The following is a 23,954-nucleotide window of genomic DNA, read 5'->3' as shown; positions in this document are numbered from 1 at the left end:
ATTTAAGTTAAAATGACAGCTTCTCCATGATGTAAATTTCATGTACAATATCTATCCATTCCTCAACAGTTGATTTTTTTAAGCCATTTCCTAGAAATAGATTTCTTAGAGGCTGCTAATAGAATATTCAACAGTTTTTCTTATCATTGACTTTTCATTGTCTTTGTTATAACTTTCTTTTGAACTAATGTTTTTAATTTTTTAAAATCATTTTATCTCTGATCGTGGTTATTCATGTGATGTAAAGCACTTTGAATTGCTTTGTGTTGAATTATGCTATACAAATAAATTTGCATTGCCTGAGAATTCAACGAGTGCTTGTGGAGAGCTCTTCATTTGCTCTGTCTGAGTACAGTATGTGATGCATGAACGGAAGCTGTGATAAGAGTAGACTGAGTTCATCGAGAGATCTCTCTGATTTCTCTGCCTGAGATCACAAATAGACACAAAAGTTGAGAAACTCTGAGAATTATATGAGAGCTCGTTGAGATCTCTTCTGAAACTTAAAAGGACACTAAATTGAGATTTAGTGCATTTTATTGCTCCGGAGAAAAAACTGAGACACAGGAGAAATAAACCTTAGTCTCAGTTTGGCGTCACACAGATCTCACAGTTGTCTAGGAGAAATAAATGAGATATTTTGGAGATCTCTTTTCAGATTTTCTTTTCCTCTGGGAAGGGCCGAGGCCCTAAAACATGCTAAATGAATTGTAGTGTACTTAAACTGTAATGAAATGAAGTGGTACTTCTGCTTACGAAATTAAGTGGTTCTGGAAGTAGTCTCGTAACCTGAAATTTCCATAAGTAGACACGCATTTTCCATGAAAATGCCCGAACTTGATCCAAGCACTACTGAAACGCCACATTAAATTTTATAATGGGGTAAAACCAGAATAAAACAACAGCCAAACACATTTGAATCTTTCTATATACCGTACTTCTCGGACTATAAGTCGCAGTTTTTTTTCATTGTTTGGCTGGGGGTGCGACTTATACTCTGGAGAGACTTATGTGTGAAATTATTAACACATTATTATATCATTTTACATGTGATTTTAGTGTTTTGGAGGGACACTGATGGTTTGGTAAACCTGTTAGCATGTTCGTAATGCTATAGTTATCTGAATAACTTTTAATATCTATGTTACGTTAACATACCGGCCACGTTCACATTTCGTTGTTCATGCATCATGTACCATTATCATACTGTATACTTATTCAGCATGTTGTTCTCTATTGTATTTTGTATTTTAAGTTGCCTTTCAAGATGACATACAGTGGGGCAAATAAGTATTTAGTCAACCACTAATTGTGCAAGTTCTCCCACTTGAAAATATTAGAGAGGCCTGTAATTGTCAACATGGGTAAACCTCGACCATGAGAGACAGAATGTGGAAAAAAAAACAGAAAATCACATTGTTTGATTTTTAAAGAATTTATTTGCAAATCATGGTGGAAAATAAGTATTTGGTCAATACCAAAAGTTCATCTCAATACTTTGTTATGTACCCTTTGTTGGCAATAACGGAGGCCAAACGTTTTCTGTAACTCTTCACAAGCTTTTCACACACTGTTGCTGGTATTGTGGCCCATTCCTCCATGCAGATCTCCTCTAGAGCAGTGATGTTTTGGGGCTGTCGTTGGGCAAGACGGACTTTCAACTCCCTCCGCAGATGTTCTATGGGGTTGAGACCTGGAGACTGGCTAGGCCACTCCCTTCTCACCCCGTGGCGTCAAAATGATAACAAGAACGGGGAGCAAAAATCCCAGAACCACACGGAGGGACCTATTGAATGACCTACAGAGAGCTGGGACCACAGTAACAAAGGCTACTATCAGTGACTCAATGCGCCGCTAAGGACTCAAATCCTGCACTGCCAGACCTCTCCCCCTGCTGAAGAAAGTACACTACCAGGCCCGTCTGCGGTTCGCTAGAGAGCATTTGGATGATCCCGAAGAGGAATAATGTGTTATGGTCAGATGAAACCAAAATATAACTTTTTGGTAGAAACACAGGTTCTCTTGTTTGGAGTAAAAATAATACTGAATTGCACCATACCCACTGTGAAGCATGGGGGTGGAAACATCATGCTTTGGGGCTGTTTTTCTGCAAAGGGACCAGGACGACTGATCTGTGTAAAGGAAAGAATGAATGGGGCCATGTATCGAGGGATTTTGAGTGAAAATCTCCTTCCATCAGCATCAGGGCATTGAAGATGAGACGTGGCTGGGTCTTTCAGCATGACAATGATCCCAAACACACAGCCAACAACAAAGGAGTGGCTTCGTAAGAAGCATTTCAAGGTCCTGGAGTGGCCTAGCCAGTCTCCAGGTCTCAACCCCATAGAACATCTGCGGAGATGGTTGAAAGTCCGTGTTGCCCAATGACAGCCCCAAAACATCACTGCTCTAGAGGAGATCTGCATGGAGTAATGGACCAAAATACCAGCAACAGTTTGTGAAAAGCATGTGAAGAGTTACAGAAAACGTTTGGCTTCCGTTATTGCCAACAAAGGGTACATAACAAAGTATTGAGATGAACTTTTGGTATTGACCAAATACTTATTTTCCACCATGATTTGCAAATACATTATTTGAAAGTCATACAATGTGATTTTCTGTTTTTTTTCCACATTATGACTCTCATGGTTGAGGTTTAACCATGTTGACAATTACAGGCCTCTCAAATATTTTAAAGTGGGAGAACTTGCACAATTAGTGGTTAACTAAATACTTATTTCCCCCACTGTATCTCTTCTATGTGTTGGATTTTATGAAGTAAATTTCCCCCAAAAATGCGACTTATACTCCGGTGTGACTTATAAGATATATTTCTTAGCTTTCGAGTGAGGCCGTGTCCTCTTCTTCCACAAAACTGAATATGACGTTGGCTTTGTGGCAGACTACTGTCTCAAAGAAGTCTCTCCATCTCATAAAACTCTTCGTGAGACAAGTACGCGAGGAGACTTATACTGCGACACCCAAATTGAAACATCACCCATTTATTTTCTTCTTTACGCTTCTCACCATTTCATCTAACCTTTAAAGTATTTTATTTACCTTTCTAGTCCTTGTCCACTCTTCTTTACTTTCTTTCTCAGTTCCTTGTGTCCTTTCTCTCAATTATACTCGCCTTTGTCTCTCCCTGAGGCTCTCTTTCCATTCCTCTCGCTTATTCTATTCTCCTGTGACCTGGATCTGTCTGCTTGACTGCCTCTGCTTTAAAGACTCTATTGCTATACATGCAAACACAGAACAGAAACTATGCACATTCATACCCAATGACAAGGAGTAGAAGCATGCACTAGAAATTGTGAATGTCCCGATCTTTTTTTTTTTTTTTTTTTGCACCTCATGCAATTCTATCATGTTTCGAGTATCTGTTGAGTCCTAATCAGATAGTTTTTTATTTATTTATTTATTTATTCATTTTTTGTACTTTTTGTTTTACCCGACACCAAATATATTTTTTACCCCACTAATTCGGTAGCAATTGTTTCTTGTAACTCAAAATACATTTAATATACAGTGGTACCTCTACATACGAAGTTAATCTGTTCCAGGACCTTGTTTGTAAGTCGAAATGGTCGTATGTCGAGCAGGATTTTTCCATAAGAATACATTATAATACAATTAATTCGTTCCACAGCACGAAAACCTACACTAAATCCATAATAAATACTGCTGGCACAAATGGCAATTGCTTATAGCAAAACAAAAAATTATAAAAAACAAAAAAATCGGAATAATATTATAATAATAATAATAATGATTCATGTAATATTGTAACGAATCTGGTTCTAATCTGGCGTATGTTTTTGCTGTACCTGAACGCACCGCGTGGCTGACGTGACAGTAGATAGAGACATCGGTTCTATTTTAGTTTCTCCATAGACCTTATAACCTATTGACTTGACACGGGAAACAGGGCCGATTCGTAGAGGGCCCATTTTCAAAAATTTCAAATTCAAATATTTTCAAAACCAAAGCTGCTACCGACCTAAAACCAAAACAGGCACCTACCTTAGCCATATATGAGTTTCCATGAACAGCGGCATAAAAGAATTAAGTCGTTTCCTTATAAAATCCTGATTAATTATTTTTATGAAGTATAACACAACTTAAAATGGCTATAAAAGTCTCAGATTTTACACTAGATGCACAAAAATCGCCAAATGCAGAGATATGTAATCACCTATATTTTCAGGCTCAATAGCAATATTTAACATATACAGTTGTGGTCAAAAGTTTACATACACTTGTGAAGAACATAATGTCATGGCTCTCTTGAGTTTCCAGTTATTTCTACAAGTCTGATTTTTCTCCGATAGAGTGATTGGAACAGATACTTCTTTGTCACAAAAAACATTTATGAAGTTTGGTTCTTTTATGAATTTATTATGGGTTAACAGAAAAAGTGATCAAATCTGCTGGGTCAAAAATATACATACTTGGATCTGAAAAAGTGAATCATTGACTTGAACAAGTCAGGAAAGTCACTTGGAGCCATTTCAAAGCAGCTGCAGGTCCCAAGAGCAACAGTGCAAACAATTGTTTGTAAGTATAAAGTGCATGGCACTGTTTTGTCACAGCCACGATCAGGAAGAAAACGCAAGCTATCACCCGCTGCTGAGAGAAAATTGGTCAGGAGGGTGAAGATTCAACCGAGAATCACCAAAAAGCAGATCTGGCAAGAATTAGAAGCTGCTGGAACACAGGTGTCAGTGTCCACAGTCAAGCGTGTTTTGCATCTCCATGGACTGAGAGGCTGCCGTGCAAGAAGGAAGCCCTTGCTCCAAAAGCGGCACCTTAAGACTCGACTGAAGTTTGCTGCTGATCACATGGACAAAGATAAGACCTTCTGAAAGGTAAGTTCTTTGGTCAGAAGAAACGAAAATTGAGCTGTTTGGCCACAATGCCCAGCAATATGTTTGGAAGAGAAACGGTGAGGCCTTTAACCCCAAGTACACCATGCCTACCGTCAAGCACGGTGGTGGTAGTATTATGCTGTAGGGCTGTTTTGCTGCCAATGGAACTGGTGCTTTACAGAGAGTAAATGGGATAATGAAGAAGGAGGATTACCTTCAAATTCCTCAAGATAACCTAACGGCATCAGCCCGAAGATTGGGTCTTGGGCGCAGTTGGGTGTTGACCCCAAACATACATCAAAAGTGTAATGGAATGGCTAAATCAGGCTAGAATTAAGGTTTTCGAATGGCCTTCCCAAAGTCCTGACTTAAACCCCATTGAGAACTTGTGGACAATGCTGAAGAAACAAGTCCATGTCAGAAAGCCATCAAATTTAACTGAACTGCACCAATTCTGTCAAGAGGAGTGGTCAAAGATTCAACCAGAAGCTTGCCAGAAGCTTGTGGATGGCTACCAAAAGCGCCTAATTGAAGTGAAAATGGCCAAGGGACATGTTACCAAATATTAGCGCTGCTGTATGTATATTTTTGACCCAGCAGATTTGATCACTTTTTTCTGTTCACCCATAATAAAGTCATAAAAGAACCAAACTTCATGAATGTTTTTTGTGGCAAAGAAGTATATGTTCCAATCACTCTATCAGAGAAAAATCAGAGTTGTAGAAATAACTGGAAACTCAAGAGAGCCATGACATTATGTTCTTCACAAGTGTATGTAAACTTTTCACCACAACTGTAGGTTTTTGACCAAAATAGCAACTTAATTTTTTTTTAAATTTACTACAAGTTTTCAGCAGCTAATAAATGACTCAATTTAACATCAGAAACTTCAAACTTGAGGAAAACATGCAGAATCAATTATAAATAATATGTAAATAGGTTATTAATAAATTCAATATACAATCACAACTTATTATAGAATAGAATAGAATTTATAATCATTATACTGTACGCTATATACTGTTAGCGAATGAGGCTAGCGGACGCATGACGTAAACAGGGCTTTTCTGGCGAAAATTCATGTGAATAAATGCTTAAATCTCGAATCCTTCATAGATATGGACGTAAAACAGTCCCGATTCTTGGTTAAAAGCAAAGAAACCGTGCAGTTAGTGTTAATTTTATGCACGTATATTGTCGAAGTACAATGCTACTCTGTTATCAAATGAGGCTAGCGGCTGCCTGGCATAAACAGGGCTTTTCTGGCGAAAATTCTTGTGAATAAATACTTAAATCCCCGAATTCTTCATAGATATGGACATAAGGCAGTGTCGATTCTTGGTTAAACGCAAAGAAACCGTGCAGTTAGTGTTTATTTTACGTATATTGCCGAAGTCAAATGCTACTCTGTTAGTGACAGAGGCTAGCAGCCGCCTGGCGTAAAGAGCTTTTTGGGCGAAAATGCTTGTAAATAAATGCTTAAATCCCTGAATTCTTCATAGATATGGATGTAAAACAGCCTCGATTCTTGGTTAAAAGTAGGGCTGTCAAACGATTAAAATTTTTAATTGAGTTAATCACAGCCTAAAAAATAATTAATCATCATTAATCGCATTCCAAACCATCTATAAAATATGCCATATTTTTCTGGAAATTATTGTTGGAATGGAAAGATAAGACACAAGACAGATATTGACATTCAACATACTGTACATAAGTACTGTATGTTTTTTATTATAACAATAAATCAACAAGATGGCATTAACATTATTAACATTCTGTTAAAGCGATCCATGGATAGAAAGACTTGTAGTTCTTAAAAGCTAAATGTTAGTACAAGTTATAGAAATTTTATATTAAAGCCCCTCTGAATGTTTTCGTTTTTGAATGAAAATTTGTAAAATTTTCAAACAAAAAATAAACTAGTAGCTCGCCATTGTTGATGTCAATAATAATTATGGTGCTGAAACCCATAAAATCGGTCACACCCAAGAGCCAGCAGAGGGCGACAAAACACCAAAAAACACAATTAACAAATGGACATGACACTGTGCTGTCATTTTAATCTGTTTAAGCGGGGCATGTGCGTTAAATGCGTCAAATATTTTAACGTGATTAATTAAAAAGATTAATTACCGCCCGTTAAGGAGATAATTTTGACAGCCCTAGTTAAAAGCAAAATAAAAAATGTGCACGTAGCATTTATTTTGCGTAAATATTGCCAACTATGAGGCTAGTCAATTACGAAAATTAGCCGCCTCCATGTGTAAACAAAGAAGAAAATTTCTGCGAATAAATGCTTCAATCACGCACACATGGTACGAAAAATATAATATTTACCTAGATTCCTCGAACAAATCACTCCTGATACAATCCTTCCTGTTTGTATGCAGTACAGCTTCGTAGTTCTTCAAAAATCCAAGCTTAAATCCGACATGAGCATGTGCCGTCTTCGGCTATTACTAAATGAAGCCTGGCCCCCTCTGATAAGGCGTTACACAAAGAATGACAAAGTGCCACGTCAATAGGTAATGAAGTCTATGCTTTCTCTTATAATATAACAATTGTTGCTGGCAGCAGACAGTAGGCGTGTTGTGTTGCACAAGTTGATGGAATAAATCACCTCTGTCTCGCAAGCCATATATGGCTCTTTTGATGAGCGCATTGAGCTCTCTGCCAACCCGTCATCTTAAATATGGAACCCGCCGGCTAGCTTGACATGAACCAACTATGATGAGCTGATGCCGCATTCGCGCATTAATCTTGGGCACTTAAAATGTGCGTAGCAACAATATGCTTCAAGTCGGGTCGCGCGGAGATGGGCGAGATGGCCTCGTGCGTTAAGTCACCACTCGTCAGCGGTGGGGTTGGCCCCTTCTGACTCGATGCCGGGCGAAATGGAGTATATAAAAAATACATAGGGGAAAATTAAACCACGAAAGGGAACCGCATGGTACCCCAAGTCACAAAGGCGCTTCACTTTCGTGACTTTTTGGACTGTCAAATTGTCGCCACTTGCGCCTGTCTCAGCCAGTGTTACGCACACGTCCCCCTGGTCGTCCCCGATTGTGGTTTCCTATTCCAGGAAATATACGTGGCGCCACACCATGTTTTTATTTGTTATTTTCTTTGTGGTGAGTGCACAAATGCGCAACGATTGTAACAACCCAAGTAACGATGTTAAACTTTCTTAGTCGTTTTCTCAAGATTTATTTCCATTGCAACTCGGCGACTGCTAGTAAAAGCAGAGTGTGACCACCCTCTGCCTCCCGTGTAAAGCATTCAAATGCGCTCACGAAAGAAACAGTGTTTACAAAACTGACTCGGACAAGCTGGCAAAAGAGCATAGAATATACAGTGTGTGTTTATATACATACATACATACACATAGACACACACTGTATGGCTGTTGTGGAATGACATTTTAAAATATGCTGGGTTGGCTCTCTCTGTCTAAAAGGTTCCCGACCCCTCAAATAAGTGATTCGCCGGTGTGTCGGCTGGGTGTCGCCTGCTCCGGTGGGGGGCCCTGCCCTGGGCTTGGTGTGCCGTTGGTGGTCCCACAATGTACAGTGCCGGCTGGGGGGCTGCGGCTGTGGCCCGTGGGCTGGGCGGGTGGTCAGGGGTGGGGGCGGGCGTGGAGGTCGGTGGTGAGTGCCCTCTATCCATCCCTGAAGGCCAGTTGACAGGGGCGCGGGTGGCCCGGGGAACCACCCTAGATCCCTGGGGGGGTGACGATGGCCCCTTTGCTAGGTTGCGGTAGGAGGGATGGGCTACGCTAGCTCTTCCCCCTTGGGTCGGCTGGGGGAGGGGCCGTGGCCCTGGGGTGGTGCCCACGCGGCGTCTCCGCTCGTCTGTGTGGGTATCGCATGTTTGGTGGGATTCGCAAGCGGCTGGATGTGAATGGGGGCGCTCGGATGGAGGTCCTCACTGCGGGCATTGGTGATTGGGCGGCGTAGGGTGTGTTGCCAGCGGGCTCACACTCACAAGGGATTCACACGATTACCGGGTTCTAGATCACAGGACTGATTTGTGTACACTCCACCCCTCCCAATCACTTATCTTCTATAACCCCCCCCCCCCCCCATTCCCTGGTTAACAGGCCCCCCACATGGTGTCAATACATCTACAGTAGCTGACGATAACACCAACATATTCATAGTTAGTGTAGGCGTTCAATGTATTTCTTGTTGTTGTTTGTGTTTCTTCTGTCTTTCTCTCCGTCTGTTCTTCTGTTCCACCATAACCCCTTCCTGTTCGCTGCGTTCTCTAAATAAACTAGATATGTTGAATGATCACAATGGGAGTATGTCATACTCAAATGTGAAACATTAAAACTGTTTGGATCAACCGGACACTCAAACTTCCATTTCCTTGTCAAACAGCTGAACAGGACAGTGTGGTCTAGTGTGGACAAATTTGGGTATATTTCAAGAATTTTGTGCTCGAACTGGCTAAGAAGACTTTAAACAGTGCCTGCCACAGAGTCGGTAGGCCCTCCTCATCTACCCAGCCTGGCAAGTGAGGCTGCTGCTCTGCGAACTAATACTGCAAGACATTCAGCCCTTAGCGTCATCCAAATATTTATTAATTTCTATGTCCTAGTATCAGCTTTTCACCACTGATTTTTTTTTTTTTTTTTTTTGCTCCTTTGTTCGCCCATATTTTCACACCTTTGTCAAACAACTGTGACACTATTGATTTATGACCTTGTGTAAAGCAACCTTTGTGGAACAAACCTCTATTGGAAGTTAAGCCCTTTGAATGTGTTATAATAAACAGTTGTTTACCAAACTCTTTGACCTGTCGGTCAGCCAAGCAGCTTTGCAGACATAATTAAAAGTTGTCCTTCAGCGATTAAGCACATGGGTTATCTTGCAAAAAAAAATCCCGAAACAATGTATTGTTTTACATGAAACTCAGATGATATTCTTCCATTTTTTTAACCTATCTTAGATCAGAAAAGGATGTAATCTGGCTCAATTTTTGATGTGTGAATCAGGAAATCGCAACTAAATTTACAGTTTGAACATTTACCAAAGAAATATTGAAATTTGCAAATTGGTTGGATTTTTTGTTTTTGTTTTTTGTTTTTGTCTCGTGACACTATTGTATTGGTAAATGGAGTTTGATTGGAACATGACTAAAACATATTAATTAGAGTAGTAATATGTGATAGTGAGGGTAGTAGTGGTGGTGTCAGCAGTAATAGTACTAGTAAAAGTACCAGTAGTGGTTGTTGATGACATTACTGACATACATTGTCTATCTTTTTTTATGCACAGGGTAACTCAGGTTTGGGCTTCAGTATTGCTGGAGGGACTGATAATCCCCATATTGGAGATGATCCGTCCATCTTCATCACCAAGATTATTCCTGGAGGGGCCGCAGCCCAGAATGGACGACTTAAGTATGCATAAAATTATATTTATTTTACTAGTTTTATGGTAAATGATAACATACAGTATTAGGTAGAAAGTAGTAAGTGGTCCTTTTTTGTTCATCATATGTGTACACTATATTATTTTGGTTTTCTGAGACTTTTGCCTCTCATCCACATTCATCTGGGATAGTTGCCAATCATGCTCAATTCGCATTATAGAACAGAATTGATGAATCTCAGTTTAGTGTTTTGGAGGAAAGAGCAACAAATCAAATATTGTCTTTTCAGTTTAAAATATTTAGCAATTGCTTGTTGCACAATTGAAGTACAATGATCCCTCGCTACTTAGCGCTTACTTCGCACCCTCAGTCCATCGCGCATTTTTATTTCACTTAAAAAAAAATAATAATAATAACTAAATGAATGTCTCTCTCTCCATCCTGCTGCTCTGTTGGTCAGGCAGTGCACTGTTGTTGCTTATTAAAGTTAATGATGATTGACAGATGTTTAATGTTTGATCTTGCCACAGACACTTGGAAGCCAAAACTTCAAAGCGCCGCATGAGTCAATCAGCGTTTAACTTGTTAAGCATTTGCTGTGGCAACTCATTGTGTGTAGGTGAGCAGCTTGAGCGGATTTGAGTGGACTCACTCAATGAAGCATCTAATAAAGATAAGCATTTTTCTCTTTTATTCTTGTTTAAAAATGATTTGGTGGGACAGTAACATGTTTGAAACTTATTATTACGTTTGAAGTGCTTAAAAACCATTTATTAAAAAAAATATACACAAAAGTTTAGGTTTTTTTTGTACATTTGGGGAAAAGGGGAAAAACAGGTGTTGTATGTATCTCTTTCCAACGCTAAATCTGAATAAATACCATGAACACACACAAAAAAAACCTTTTTTCGGCGGTGGGGGCTACTTCGTAGTTTTTCACGTATCACAGCAGGTTCTGGTCCCCATTTACCGCGAAAAACGAGGGATCAATGTACTGTGAAAAACACTAGTGAGGAAGTGATGTATATTTTTAATATGTCACATCTGAGCAATTGTATTGTACTCGTATTATGTTATTACTTATGAATGCACCCGAAAATTTGGTTTGAACTAGAGCTGTTAAAATTATCACATTAACGGGCGGTAATTAATTTTTTAAATTAATCACATTAAAATATTTGACGCAATTAACGCACATGCCCCGCTCAAACAGATTAAAATGACAGCATAGTTTAATGTTCGCTTGTTACTTGTTTTTTGGTGTTTGGCGCCCTCTGCTGGCGCTTGGGTCCAACTGATTTTATGTGTTACACCATGAATGAGCATGGTGTAATTATTGACATCAACAATGGCGAGCTACTAGTTTATTTTTTGATTGAAAATTTTACAAATTTCAATAAAACGAAAACATTAAGAGGGGTTTTAATATAAAATTTCTATAACTTGTACTTACATTTATATTTTAAGAATTACAAGTCTTTCTATCCATGGATCGCTTTAAGAGAATGTTAATAATGTTAATGCCATCTTGTTGATTTATTGTTATAATAAACAAATACAATGAATGTACCGTATGTTGAATGTATATATCCGTCTTGTGTCTTATCTTTCCATTCCAAGAATAATTTACAGAAAAATATGGCATATTTTAAAGATGGTTTGAATTAATCAATTACGATTAATTAATTTTTAAGCTGTAATTAACTCGATTAAAAATTTTAATCGTTTGACAGCCCTAGTTTGAACATGCATGTTCATTTTATTTTGTTGTGCAGGGTGAATGACTCCATAGTCCGAGTAAATGAGACGGACGTCAGGGAAGTGACCCACAGTGGGGCGGTGGAGGCACTGAAGGATGCCGGAGGTCTCGTCAGACTGTGTGTCCGACGCAAGAAGAGCCTTACTGATAAAATATTGGATATCAAGCTTGTGAAGGGTCCAAAAGGTGAAGAAAACTACAAACATGATTACAACACACAAAGTAGATATTTTTTAATGTACATGTTAAGATGCCTTGACAAGCAGATCTAGTGTACGTGAGCTTTTGATTATTTGCTAAGACTTTAAAGATATCCTTCACCACTTTCTTTGACCATATTGCATGAAACATTGGAAATTTAGTTATTCGAATATCAAATAAAAAGTCCAGTCTCGTTAAATTTAGTTTTTAGGAGGCATTTTAATATAAATATTCATCTTGGCTAGATCTGAAGCAGTCCTTCAAAATGAAAGAAGCACACATTTTCAAATCATTAACATTTGACAAATATGCTAAACATTCCTAAACAAGCCCTCTAAATCTACTTTGTTTTTGGATTAAAGAACCATAATTGCCCATGTTACTTTAAATGGGGAAAGAAATCTAGCAGCAATCTAGCCTCATATTATATATCCATAGGTTATACAGAAGCTGAGTAGAAACCCAATAGCAAACAATCCGGTGCCACATGGCAAAATCTGGATATGCAGTGAATACTGTGAATGGTACTAATTTTTAATTATTTTCTCTAACGCAGTTGTGTTGGTACTTGGTCTGTTTTGGAGAGTGAATAGGCTTGAGGTTCTAAATGAATAAGATTTTTCAACCTGCTGTTGATTAGAAGGCAGCAAGTCCTGACTAGCGGCGGGTTGGATAACTTTTTACCTTTAGAATTACTGTAATCTTTTGTGGCATACCATACTAACATGATGGCATCATGCAGTTGATGATTGCGCTATTGGATTGAGACCTGGTGATGGTTGATGCCATTTGAATACAGTGACCACATTGTCATGTTCAAGAAACCAGTCTGAGGTGATTCATGCTTTATGACATTAATCGTTATCCTGTTGGAAGTAGCCATCAGATGATGGGTACACTGTACGCTGTGATGGACGTGGTCATCAACAATTCACAGTTTGGATGTGGTGTTACAACAATGCTCAATTAGTGCTAAGGTGCCAAAAGTGTACTGAAAATACTTCACCCACACTATTACCCCACCACTCGCTTCCCCTGAACTGTTGATACAAGGAAGCATGGTTCCATGCGTTCATGTTTTTGATAACAAATTCTGACCCTACATGTCACATGCCTGAATGTCACAGCAATATACGAGATTCGGACCGAGCAACGTTTTTCCAAGCTTCTATTGTCCAATATTGGTGAGCCTGTGTCAGTTGTAGCCCCTCAGTTTCCTGTTCTTAGCTGACAGGAGTGGCACCTGGTGTGTTCTTCTGCTGCTGTCTCAAGGTTCAACGTGTTGTGCGTTCAGAAATGCTCTTCTGCAGACCTTGGTGGTGACATGTGGCTATTTGAGTTAGTGTTGCCTATCTATCAGCACCAACCAGTCTTCCCAGTCCCTTCTGACCTCTGGCATCAAAAAGGTATTTTCGTACAGAATTGCTGCTTATTCTCTTTTTCGAAGCATTCAGACCACCATTTTGTGTGAGAAACACAGTAGATCAGCAGTTTCTGAAATAGGTAGACAAACATGCCATGTTCAAAGTCACTTGGATCACCTTTCTTCACCATTCTAATGCTCAGTTTGGACAACAGCAGATCGTCTTGACCATATCTATATGGCTATATTTATTGACTTGCTGCTATGTGACTGGCTGATTAGAAATTTGCATTAAACGAGCACTTACTGTATATAGGTATTCCTAATAAAATGTCTGGTGAGTGAATAGTACAACTGGCTGTTATCATGTTGTTGGAAATTCTGTCTAAATTTCCACTTTAGGGCTAACTATGAAGCCTTTGTGATTATCTCAATGTTGTGGTGGCGTCATTTCACCCCTCCCCACTAAACCAAAGCCACTTCTCTCCTTAACATCACCATTGCACAGTAAACAAGCTGATCTTGGCCATGACTGCTACACTGCTAATGTGATTTATTTATAGTATAACCAACCAAGCCACCAATAAATATTACCGGAACATCACATCTTCTTTCACTGCAGTCTTTGATAAGCTATTTTTCCACTGCAAATGACTGGAAACTACCCTGTCACACGGATAGTTTTCAGTTTTGAAATGATAATTGAGAATAGAATGAGGGGTATTAGATGGTGCCATAGAGTATGAACATTTATGAAAAAAGTTTGTTTTCAACTAAATAGGACTAACTTGAAAGGATCGGTCAGCATGTTTTTTTGTTTTGTTTTGTTTTTGTTTTGTTACCAAATAATTAGAAGAAAAAACCCTCTATGTCCTCTTCTATTTTGCATCCCTTTCTTTCCTTGTTTGAGGAGTAATGCAATTCCAGCTGATACAGGAGAATTTGCCACATTGGATTTTCTTTGTAATCAGTGTAGTTTTATATTTCATTTTAGATCATTGTTGTATTGCATTGTATCAATTTGTATATACAGTGAGCTGTGACTGACTGGTGACCAGTTTGGTGTGTGTAGTCTGCCTTTCACCCAATGTCAGCTGGGATAAGCTCCAGCAACCCGCAACTCTGAACGGGATAAGCAGTGTTGAAAATGGATGAATTGTATATATAGTGAGGAAAATAAGTATTTGAACACCCTGTGATTCTCCCACTTAGAAATGATGGGCGGGTTTGAAATTTTCATGGTAGGTGCTTGTCCACTGTGAGAGACAATCTAAAAGAACAAACAAAATCCCGTAATAACAGAGTATGATTTTTTTAACAATTTATTTGTATTATACTGCTGCAAATAAGTATTTGAATACCTGAGAAAATCAATGTCAATATTTGGTACAGTAGCCTTTGTTTACAATTACAGAGGTCAAACGTTTCCTGTAACTTTTCACCAGGTTTGCACACACTGCAGCCGGGATTTTGCAACACTGCTCCACACATATCTTCTCTAGATCAATCAGGTTTCTGGACTATCACTGAGTTTGAGCTTTCTCCAAAGATTTTCTATTAGTTTTAAGTCTGGATACTGACTAGGCCCTCCAGAACATTGATATGCTTTTTATGAAGCCACTCATTGGTTATACCCGCTGTCTGCTTCGGGCCATTGTAATGTTGGAAAACACAGTCACGACCCATTTTCAATGCTCTAACTGAGGGAAGATGGTTATTCCCCAAAATCTGAAAATACATGGCCCTGGTCACCCTCTCCTTAATACAGTGAAGTTGTCCTGTCCCATTGGCAGAAAAATACCCGCAAAGCATGATGCTACCACCCCCATGCTTCACAGTAGGGATGGTGTTCTTGGTATAGTACTCATCATTCTTCTTCCTCCAAACACTGTGAGTGGAATTAAGACCAAAAAGTTCCATCTCATATGACCACATGACTTTCTCCCATGACTCCTCTGGATCATCCAAATGGTTATTAGCAAACTTAAAACAGGCCTGGACATGTGCTGGTTTAAGAAGGGTAAACTTTCGTGCTATGCATGATTTTAAACTATGACGTCTTAGTGTATTAGCAAGAGTAACCTTAGAAATGGTGGTCCCAACTCCTTTCAGGTCATTGACCAGCTCCTCCTGTGTAGTTCTTGGCTGATTCCTCACCATTCTTAGGATCATTGAGACCCTACTAGGCAGATTTTGCATGGAGCCCCAGTCCAAGGGAGATTAACGTTTATTTTTAGCTTCTTCCATTTTCTAATAATTTCTCCAACGGTGGAGCTTATATCACCAAGCTGCTTGACAATTGCCCCATAACTCTTTCCAGCCTTGTAGACATCTACAATTCTGTCTCTGGTGTCTTTGGACAGCTCTTTGGGGTGTATGGTGAGAACAGGTGTTTATATGCAGCTAACCGCCTCAAACAGATCAAAAAGTCAGATGTAAAAACTCCACCTCCATTCCACTTATTTAGGAGAATAAGTGGAGTGGTGGTGGACTTTTTAAGGGCGACTAACAGGTCATTGAGGCTCACAATTCTAGCTAATAGAACTGGTGTTCAAGCACCTACCATGAAAATTTCAACCCTGCCCATCATTTCTAAGTTGGCGAATTCAAAAAACTGCAAGGTGTTTTATTTATTTTCCTCACTGTATAGCACTTCGTGTCGCTGTTTATAAAGTTATGAGATTTGCCTAATGAGTGAATATTTGATTGATATGACGTGATATTTTTCATTATGAACAACAATTTTAAGTGTTGATTATTTCTCTTAGGTCTCGGATTTAGTATAGCTGGTGGAGTTGGAAATCAACATGTTCCAGGTGACAACAGCATTTATGTGACAAAGATCATTGACGGCGGGGCTGCACAAAAAGATGGACGGCTACAGATAGGGGACAAACTTGTTGCTGTAAGTGTAATTTTTGGGCAGTCATTTCTTGTTTCCATATATTGAAACTCGATTTTCTTGTACAAGGCATCAGTGGCACTGCTTTATTATTGCATCACAATTAATTCTAGTCTTATTGGTTTCAGTAATGTAATTTTTTTATGCGTCTGTAGGTAAATGCCTCTTGTTTAGAAGAGGTTACTCATGAGGAAGCAGTTGCAGCTCTCAAGTCAACCCCGGATGTTGTTTATCTACGCGTGGCCAAACACACCTCTCTCTTCATCAATGAAACGTTTCCACCTCCTGATGTCACAAATTGTAAGTATATAGTGTAATGTAATTTTATGAATATTTTTTTATTCAATTTAAATATGTTTGGAGTTAAAAGCCACAAAAAAGAGCTGTTCTACTGAAATCTTGTATGTGTGATTAACATGCCATTAAGCCATTGCAATTAGCCAAAAGAAATCCAGACAATGTATTTTTGCTGTCTGTGGATTAGGAATGCCAATGCTAAAACAACACAGCAAAGCAATATGCTTCTCAAACGTGCAGGCACACAACCCCCCGTGTAACAGCAGTTCAGCTGGGCGAAGCAGATTTACGACAAGATTGCTGTCAGGCTGACCAAATTTCTTGTGACGAACTACCCCTGCTTGAAGGTCTGGCACTAACGTTAGCTCTGGTGTCCATGCGTACTGCAACATGTTTTGCAATAAGGTGACAGCATAGGCTTGACATGCTTTGGGGTTAAGAAATGTCTTTGGTGTGCAATATAATTCATGCTGTCCTCCGCAATCAATTTTTGCTTTTTTGTTCTGTAATTAAAATTACTGCAATGGATGTCATTAATTACCTATACGGTGGTACCGCTACATATGATCGTATCACCATACGATCTTTTCGGCATCCGATGTAAAATTTGACTCGTCATTTGTCTCGACAAAATACAACGATTTGTGACAGCGTCGCAATTTCATTGTTTTCCCCCAAGATGGACGCATGGCGGATTTTCTTTTGAAAGAAATCAGCATGGGTCCTAAGAAGGTTAGTGCAGGTGTGATAAATGGAAAAAGGTGACGCTTACCATTGAAATTAAGAAGAAAATGATAGAAAAATATGAGCCTGGTGTGCGTTAGTGAACTGGCTCGACAATACGGAATTTGCCTACGATCTTGACACTCCTTAAGCAGATGTATCCTCCTCTTCTCCACCGCCGTCTCCTCCGACCTCTGTTCGCCAGTCTCTATAAGTTAATTTGACATATTTCCAATTTTTTATTATTATTATTGTAACATCAACAAGAAATTCACCAGCTTTGTCAGGTTTTAATCATTTATTTCAGATTTTGTGTAACACAACACGGCTACTGTCTGCCGTAGCCGATGCTAACAACATAAGAAGAGAAAATAAAAACTTTCTCGTATCTCGTCAGTCACACGGTGTGTTCAGGAACAGCGTGCAAAACACAACTGCCACATTAAAACCCGATTCGTTACATTATTATTAATCTGATTTGTGTTTTAAATTTATTTGTTTGGCTATTTGTAATGGTACCTGCAGTATTCATCAAGGATTTAGCGTGGGTTTTTGGACTGTAGAACGAATTAACTGAATTATAATGTAGCCACATCAACCGGCTCCTCTCAACATTGAGTAGTAGCGGCTCGACGCCGAGTCCCTCCCGGATGTCCGAGATTCACCCTATCTCTAAGGGAGAGCCTGGACACCCGCGAAGGAAACTCATTTAGGCCGCTTTTATCCGCGATCTTGTTCTTTTGGTCACGACCCACAGCTCGTGACCATAGGTGAGGTTAGGAACGTAGATCGACTGGTAAATCGAGAGCTTTGCCTTTTGGCTCAGCTCCTTCGCCGCTACGGGCCGGTGCGAAGTCCACATCACTGCAGACTCTGCACCAATCCGCCTGTCGATCTCCCGTTCCCTCATACCGTCACTCGTGAACAAGAACCCAAGCTACTTGAACTCCTACACTTGGGGCAGGATTTTATCCCTGACCCGGTAAAGTCTATTCAGTGGTGCTGGAGAGGAGGCTCCATCGGGTCCAATTCCAAGTCTTTGATTCAGGAGGAGCAGTGTGGTTTTCGTCCCAGCCATGGAACAGTGGACCAGCTCTACACCTTCGGTAGGGTCCTCGAGGATGCATGGGAGTTCGCCCAAGCAGTCTACATGTGTTTTGTGGATTTGGAGAAGGCGTTTGAACGTCGGGGAGTCCTGTTTGGGGTGCTTCGGGACTACGGGGTACCGAGCCTCTTGGTAAGGGCTGTTCGGTCCCTGTACGACCGGTGTCAGAGTTTGGTCTGCATTGCCGGTAGTAAGTCAGATTCGTTCCCAGTTAGGGTTGGACTTCACCAAGGTTGCCCTATGTCACCAATTCTGTTCATAACTTGGACAGAATTTCTAGGCGCAGCCAACGCATTGAGGGTGTCCGGTTTGGTGGCCTCAGCATTGCATCTCTGCTTTTTGCAGATGATGTGGTGTTGTTTGCTTCATCAGCCGTGACCTCCAACTCTCACTGGAGTGGTTCTAAGCCGAGTGTGAAGCGGTTGGGATGAAGATCAGCTCCTCCATATCCGAGACCATCGTCCTCAGTCAGAAAAAGGTGCATGCACTCTCCGAGTCGGGGATGAGATCCTTCTCCAAGTGGTGGAGTTCAAGTACAGACACAATGCATTAATAAAACTGCTCATTCTTGATGAAAGCTGTAATTAAACTTTAACATTATCTGATAACGTGGTTAAAAAAAAAAAAAAAGTGTTATCTTTTTCCTCAGCCTACGTCCCACATCAGGACAATCACATAAGCCCCTACATGAGTGGGAGCCAGTCTGTTAGCCCTGCCCCACTGACCACGCCCAGATACTCGCCAATGCCCAGGTCCATGACTACAGATGAAGATTTCCCAAGGTAAGTAGCATAGCTGATACATAGAAAATGCAATAAAGTTTATTTATTTCAAACCCCAAATTGGAATGGTTACATTGAGGTCATTTAATTTCTCTCCTCGATAGCCCAAAATCACAGCCTGACCTCTGTTCGCCCTGATAACTAGGCTGTGATGTGTGTGCGACTGTCCGTGCATGTGGGTGTGTGTGCGTTTGTGTCTTTGGCAGATGGCAATCAAAATTTTCATCTGGCATGTAAACTAAGGTCACATACGTAGACACATGCACATTCACTCTCAGTGCTGCTCTACTGTCTTTAATCCATTTTAATGGAGGGATTACAGCCTATCACAATCCGCGTCACTCAACTGGCATCACCGTGGTTACCAGAACATGACGTCTTCCGTCATAATCCTTTTGGCCAATCAGAATGTTTTCAGTATAATAAATCTGATAAGCTGCAGACTGACTGCAGGATGGTCAAGTTGATGCCTGGCCTTTTTCTGCATTTTGTGGTTGTGGTCATTTTATAGTCTGGTTAATCTCATTCACCTTCTTTCTAATTTGATTGTTATGTAACTAATGCATTTATTTGTAGTCCTCTCCCGTGAATCAGCAGATTGCAACATGCGACTTCAATTTTTAAAGATATTAGTTAGAAAGGTTGTTTATACGCAAACAATGAATGCGGCATGCACATATTTAGTCTCAAGCTTGCTATTTTGCATCAATGCAGTTTTTGACTATACGCTAATAGCACACTACGTGGAAATGGACTTTCTTACGACTTTATTTGAATTACACTGTATTTGTGAGACTTACTGAAAACATCATAAATTGACAATAGGTGATATAGTAGGCTTATCCTACTAAGACCTGTGTCAAGGTAGTCACATTAGAATCTTCTCTTATCCTCTTATAATTAGTGGAGCTCATTAACAGCTTCGCGTCAAAGAAGGTTGGCATGAAATTCACTGGTATGAGAAAACTAAATCTGAAACCATTTACAGTAATATCAAAATAAATCAAAATAATAGATAAAAGAATAATAATAATAAACAGTAAAATAAAAATAAGACAGGTCTTTATGATCAAGAGTGGATTTGGGGAAATGCTTCTTGCATGCTTGTGTCACAATCATGTGGGTAGGTTTCTTTGGATGTAAATGGAGATTTGCACTTTCCGTTCATTGGCATATAATGGTAATTTTGCAGTGATGTCATAATATGTTCCAGATCTCTAAACTGTACTGTACTTAGAAATAGTACTGAACTGAAGTGTCTTAGTAAAGTAGATGATCTGTAAAGCATTATTACTTAATGCTAAAATTATTTTACTTGAATTGTTTTCAACTTAATGCGGTTTTTCCTAAAATTTATCCTATGCAAAACTATACCACTGAGAAAAATGCTTCGTAGTCTAAATGGTTACAAAATTATGTTGCTGCATTAATATGATACAATACTGACATCTACTGGGGAAAACGTAGAGCGCTACATTGCCTGAGTTGAATGCATGGGTCTGTCACATTTTCGTTAGGTAATAGATAAATAAATATATAAATTATAGTAAAGTGTGTTCACCAATCTTAAACCATCACGTTATGATTTAATATACAAGACTGCAATTATTCTTTTTCATCAATGTTCCCTACCACATATGAGTCTCAATTAAACTAATTGTTTGATTTGGGGAAGTAAAAATAAACATGAGGTCAGACAGACCTCAGCAGCACGCCCTCTATCATACACCACATCACTCCCATCCTCCATCAACTCCATTGGCTTCCTGTAAAACAAAGAATCAACTACAGGATCTTCCTCATCACATCCTTTGCATCAACACTCCTACCCGACCACTTTGCTCCTTTTCTACCCTCCACCTTTCTGCCACCCGTGCCTGTCTCACAACAATGGGTTCCAGAGCGTATAGCCATTCTGTCCCCAGCTCTGGAACTCTTTAACCCCCCCCCCGACCTCTGCAATATAGATTTTCTCCCACTTTTTAAATCCAAACCCAAAGTACATGTGTTCAAATCATCTCATCCAGTTATAATTTCACTGTTTTGTTTTCTGATCTCTTAGTTTCTTAATTTTTGCTTTTGTCCATCTTGATTTGTACAGTATTTTCTTGTGTAGTGTCCTCGGATGTTTTGAAAGGCGCTGTGAAATAAAACTTATTATTATTTATTATCATTACAAGGTTGTACACTATCTTGTGTAGTAACGTGTTACATTTACTCCGTTACATTTGCTTGAGTAACTTTTTGAGAAAAATGTACTTCTAAGAGTAGTTTTACTCAGCCTACTTTTTTACTTGAGTACATTTGTGAAGAAGAAACACTACTCTTACTCCGCTACTTTGGGCTAAACTACTCGTTACATTTTTCCCCTTTATTCTACATATTAGATTTTACTCTTTCTTTTTTTTGCCAGTGATGCCAACAGCAGCTTTACCAGTTTCACCAATGAGATGTCACAACAATAACCACGTGACTCCATTATACCGATCAGGCTCAAGATTACCGTTCTGTGATCACACTGGCCTGTTCAATCACGTTGCGTCTTTAACCCTCTTACTACAGATTCTTTTTTTTAAGTTGGGGGAAAAAAAATGATATAAATAGTAATATTGATATAAATAAAATAAAATCGCTACAATTCCTATAACCACTGCATTTTTTTGAATATGTGGGATGCATTGTCCCAACGGAAGTGAAAGGGTAAAGCACTGTAAAAAATTAAGTATTTGACATTGAGCGCTGCCCTCAAAATGACTTGAAAGTCCAGATTTTAACCTCTTTCCCATTTTTTATTTGGCACAGACTGACAACAAAAAAAAAACGGAGATATGATCCTTAATTTCATAATAGGAACTATGAAAGAACTATTCACTATTCAGACTAGGAACTATTTTCTCCACGAGAGGGCACTGATGCTCTTTGGACAAATGATGCTTCATTTCTGTAATTTTTTTCTCTTGCCGGAATTGAATGTCCCCCCCCCCCCCCCCCCCCCCCCCCCTTTGGCTTAATGTGGTTATGTAATGGGTTATTGTAAAATATAATGATATCAGTTCATATCTATAACTTTGTGCTGAGAAATAAAATACGGTTGTTTGGCTTTGGCTTAATGTGGTTATGTAATGGGTTATTGTAAAGTATAATGATATCAGTTCATATCTATAACTTTGTGCTGAGAAATAAAATACGGTTGTTTAAAAAAAAAAAATAAACATCTTAAGCATTTGTTCATAATGTTACTCCTTACTTGATTATACTTTTCACCAAATACTTTTTTGCCTCCTACCACTTTTACTTGAGTAAAATTATTTTGAAGTAAGACTACTCTTATGTTGGTAAAATGTTTGGCTACTCTACCCACCCCTGCGTATGACTGGTTATGTGGCTGTGTGTTCAAAAATAACTAATTGTATTCAAACGGAGTCACCGCATACACCAGCAACTAACTTGTCTCTGACTAAACTCAAAGTTTAAATATTATCAAAGTTAGTCCTCGTATGTTGGGGTTTCGGTATCTTGTCCGTCCCATTCTCCTCCTCTCTCATATAGATGTCAGTTTTTGTTTTTTTTAGTAAATACTGTATTTGTGGGTGAACTATTCTGTGATTGTCATGAATACATCCATGCACGATCTTTACAGCCAGTATGATCAGACATGACAAAAGCAAAAATCATCTTTTGTCCCATGGGTTTATTTTCTCTAGGGAGCCGAGGCGCGTGATGCTCCAGCGAGGTTCTACAGGTCTTGGTTTCAACATTGTTGGGGGGGAGGATGGAGAGGGAATCTTCATCTCCTTCATACTGGCTGGTGGTCCAGCTGATCTTTGTGGCGAACTCCATAAGGGTGACCGGATCCTCTCGGTATGCGTCACATGCAACATTTCTAGATAGTCACCCCAGGAATCGGCTGCAAATAAGCATTGATTTCGTGGAGAACAATTTTCATTCTGCAAAGAGAAATTCTCTAAAATGGACAGTTATAAAGGAAATGAGTGCAATAAATATGTAAATATTTCTCTCATGAAACTATTTGCAAGACCAAAACATGGTCAAACAATATGGTTAAAAATTAATATCATCAATATTGTATTTGCCACTCTTGGGCAGATTTATTTGCCAAATTTATAAAGTGCAAAACATTTCATAAATTTAGATTTCCGCAGAAGACGTTGAAATTTGCAGTAAATTCCTAGGGGGACTAACTAGAGCAGTTTACAATACATTAAAATTTAGCCAAAATGTGGCTTTTGTATTTGTTTTTATTTATTTATGTGTCTGTGGAATAGGTGAATGGTGTGGACTTGTCTACTGCGACACATGAGCAGGCTGCTGCAGCTTTGAAGAACGCAGGACAAACTGTCACCATTGTAGCACAGTACAGACCTGAAGGTGAGTGGTCTCATACTCCATGCTCGCTGTTGGCCAAATCCTAAAAAATGTAACATTCAGTTCATTAAGTGTAGTAAAAATCAAAATGCAACATTCAATTCATTAGGTGTGAAGTGTATTATTAAAGAGTAAATTAGAAGCAGCTTGCCGGTACTCTAGTTGATATACACTACAGTATGCCAA

General features: G+C 39.3%; 1 protein-coding gene across 11 annotated transcripts in view; it reads left to right on the top strand.

Moving 5' to 3' along the window:
• LOC130919428 (discs large homolog 1-like protein) overlaps positions 1 to 23,954 on the top strand; it is a 249,323-nt gene that overhangs the window by 138,893 nt on the left and 86,476 nt on the right. For all 11 annotated transcript variants that reach the window (XM_057842131.1, XM_057842130.1, XM_057842133.1 and 8 more), the window contains 7 exons: positions 10,154 to 10,278; positions 12,026 to 12,195; positions 16,342 to 16,478; positions 16,631 to 16,775; positions 19,250 to 19,382; positions 23,087 to 23,243; positions 23,669 to 23,771. In XM_057842131.1, the coding sequence (XP_057698114.1) occupies positions 10,154 to 10,278; positions 12,026 to 12,195; positions 16,342 to 16,478; positions 16,631 to 16,775; positions 19,250 to 19,382; positions 23,087 to 23,243; positions 23,669 to 23,771 (970 nt within the window). The remainder of the gene's footprint in view (positions 1 to 10,153; positions 10,279 to 12,025; positions 12,196 to 16,341; positions 16,479 to 16,630; positions 16,776 to 19,249; positions 19,383 to 23,086; positions 23,244 to 23,668; positions 23,772 to 23,954) is intronic.

The sequence above is a fragment of the Corythoichthys intestinalis genome, chromosome 7 (assembly GCF_030265065.1).
Source record: "Corythoichthys intestinalis isolate RoL2023-P3 chromosome 7, ASM3026506v1, whole genome shotgun sequence".
Lineage (NCBI taxonomy): Eukaryota > Metazoa > Chordata > Actinopteri > Syngnathiformes > Syngnathidae > Corythoichthys > Corythoichthys intestinalis.
This window is presented reverse-complemented; position numbering and strand designations above follow the sequence as displayed.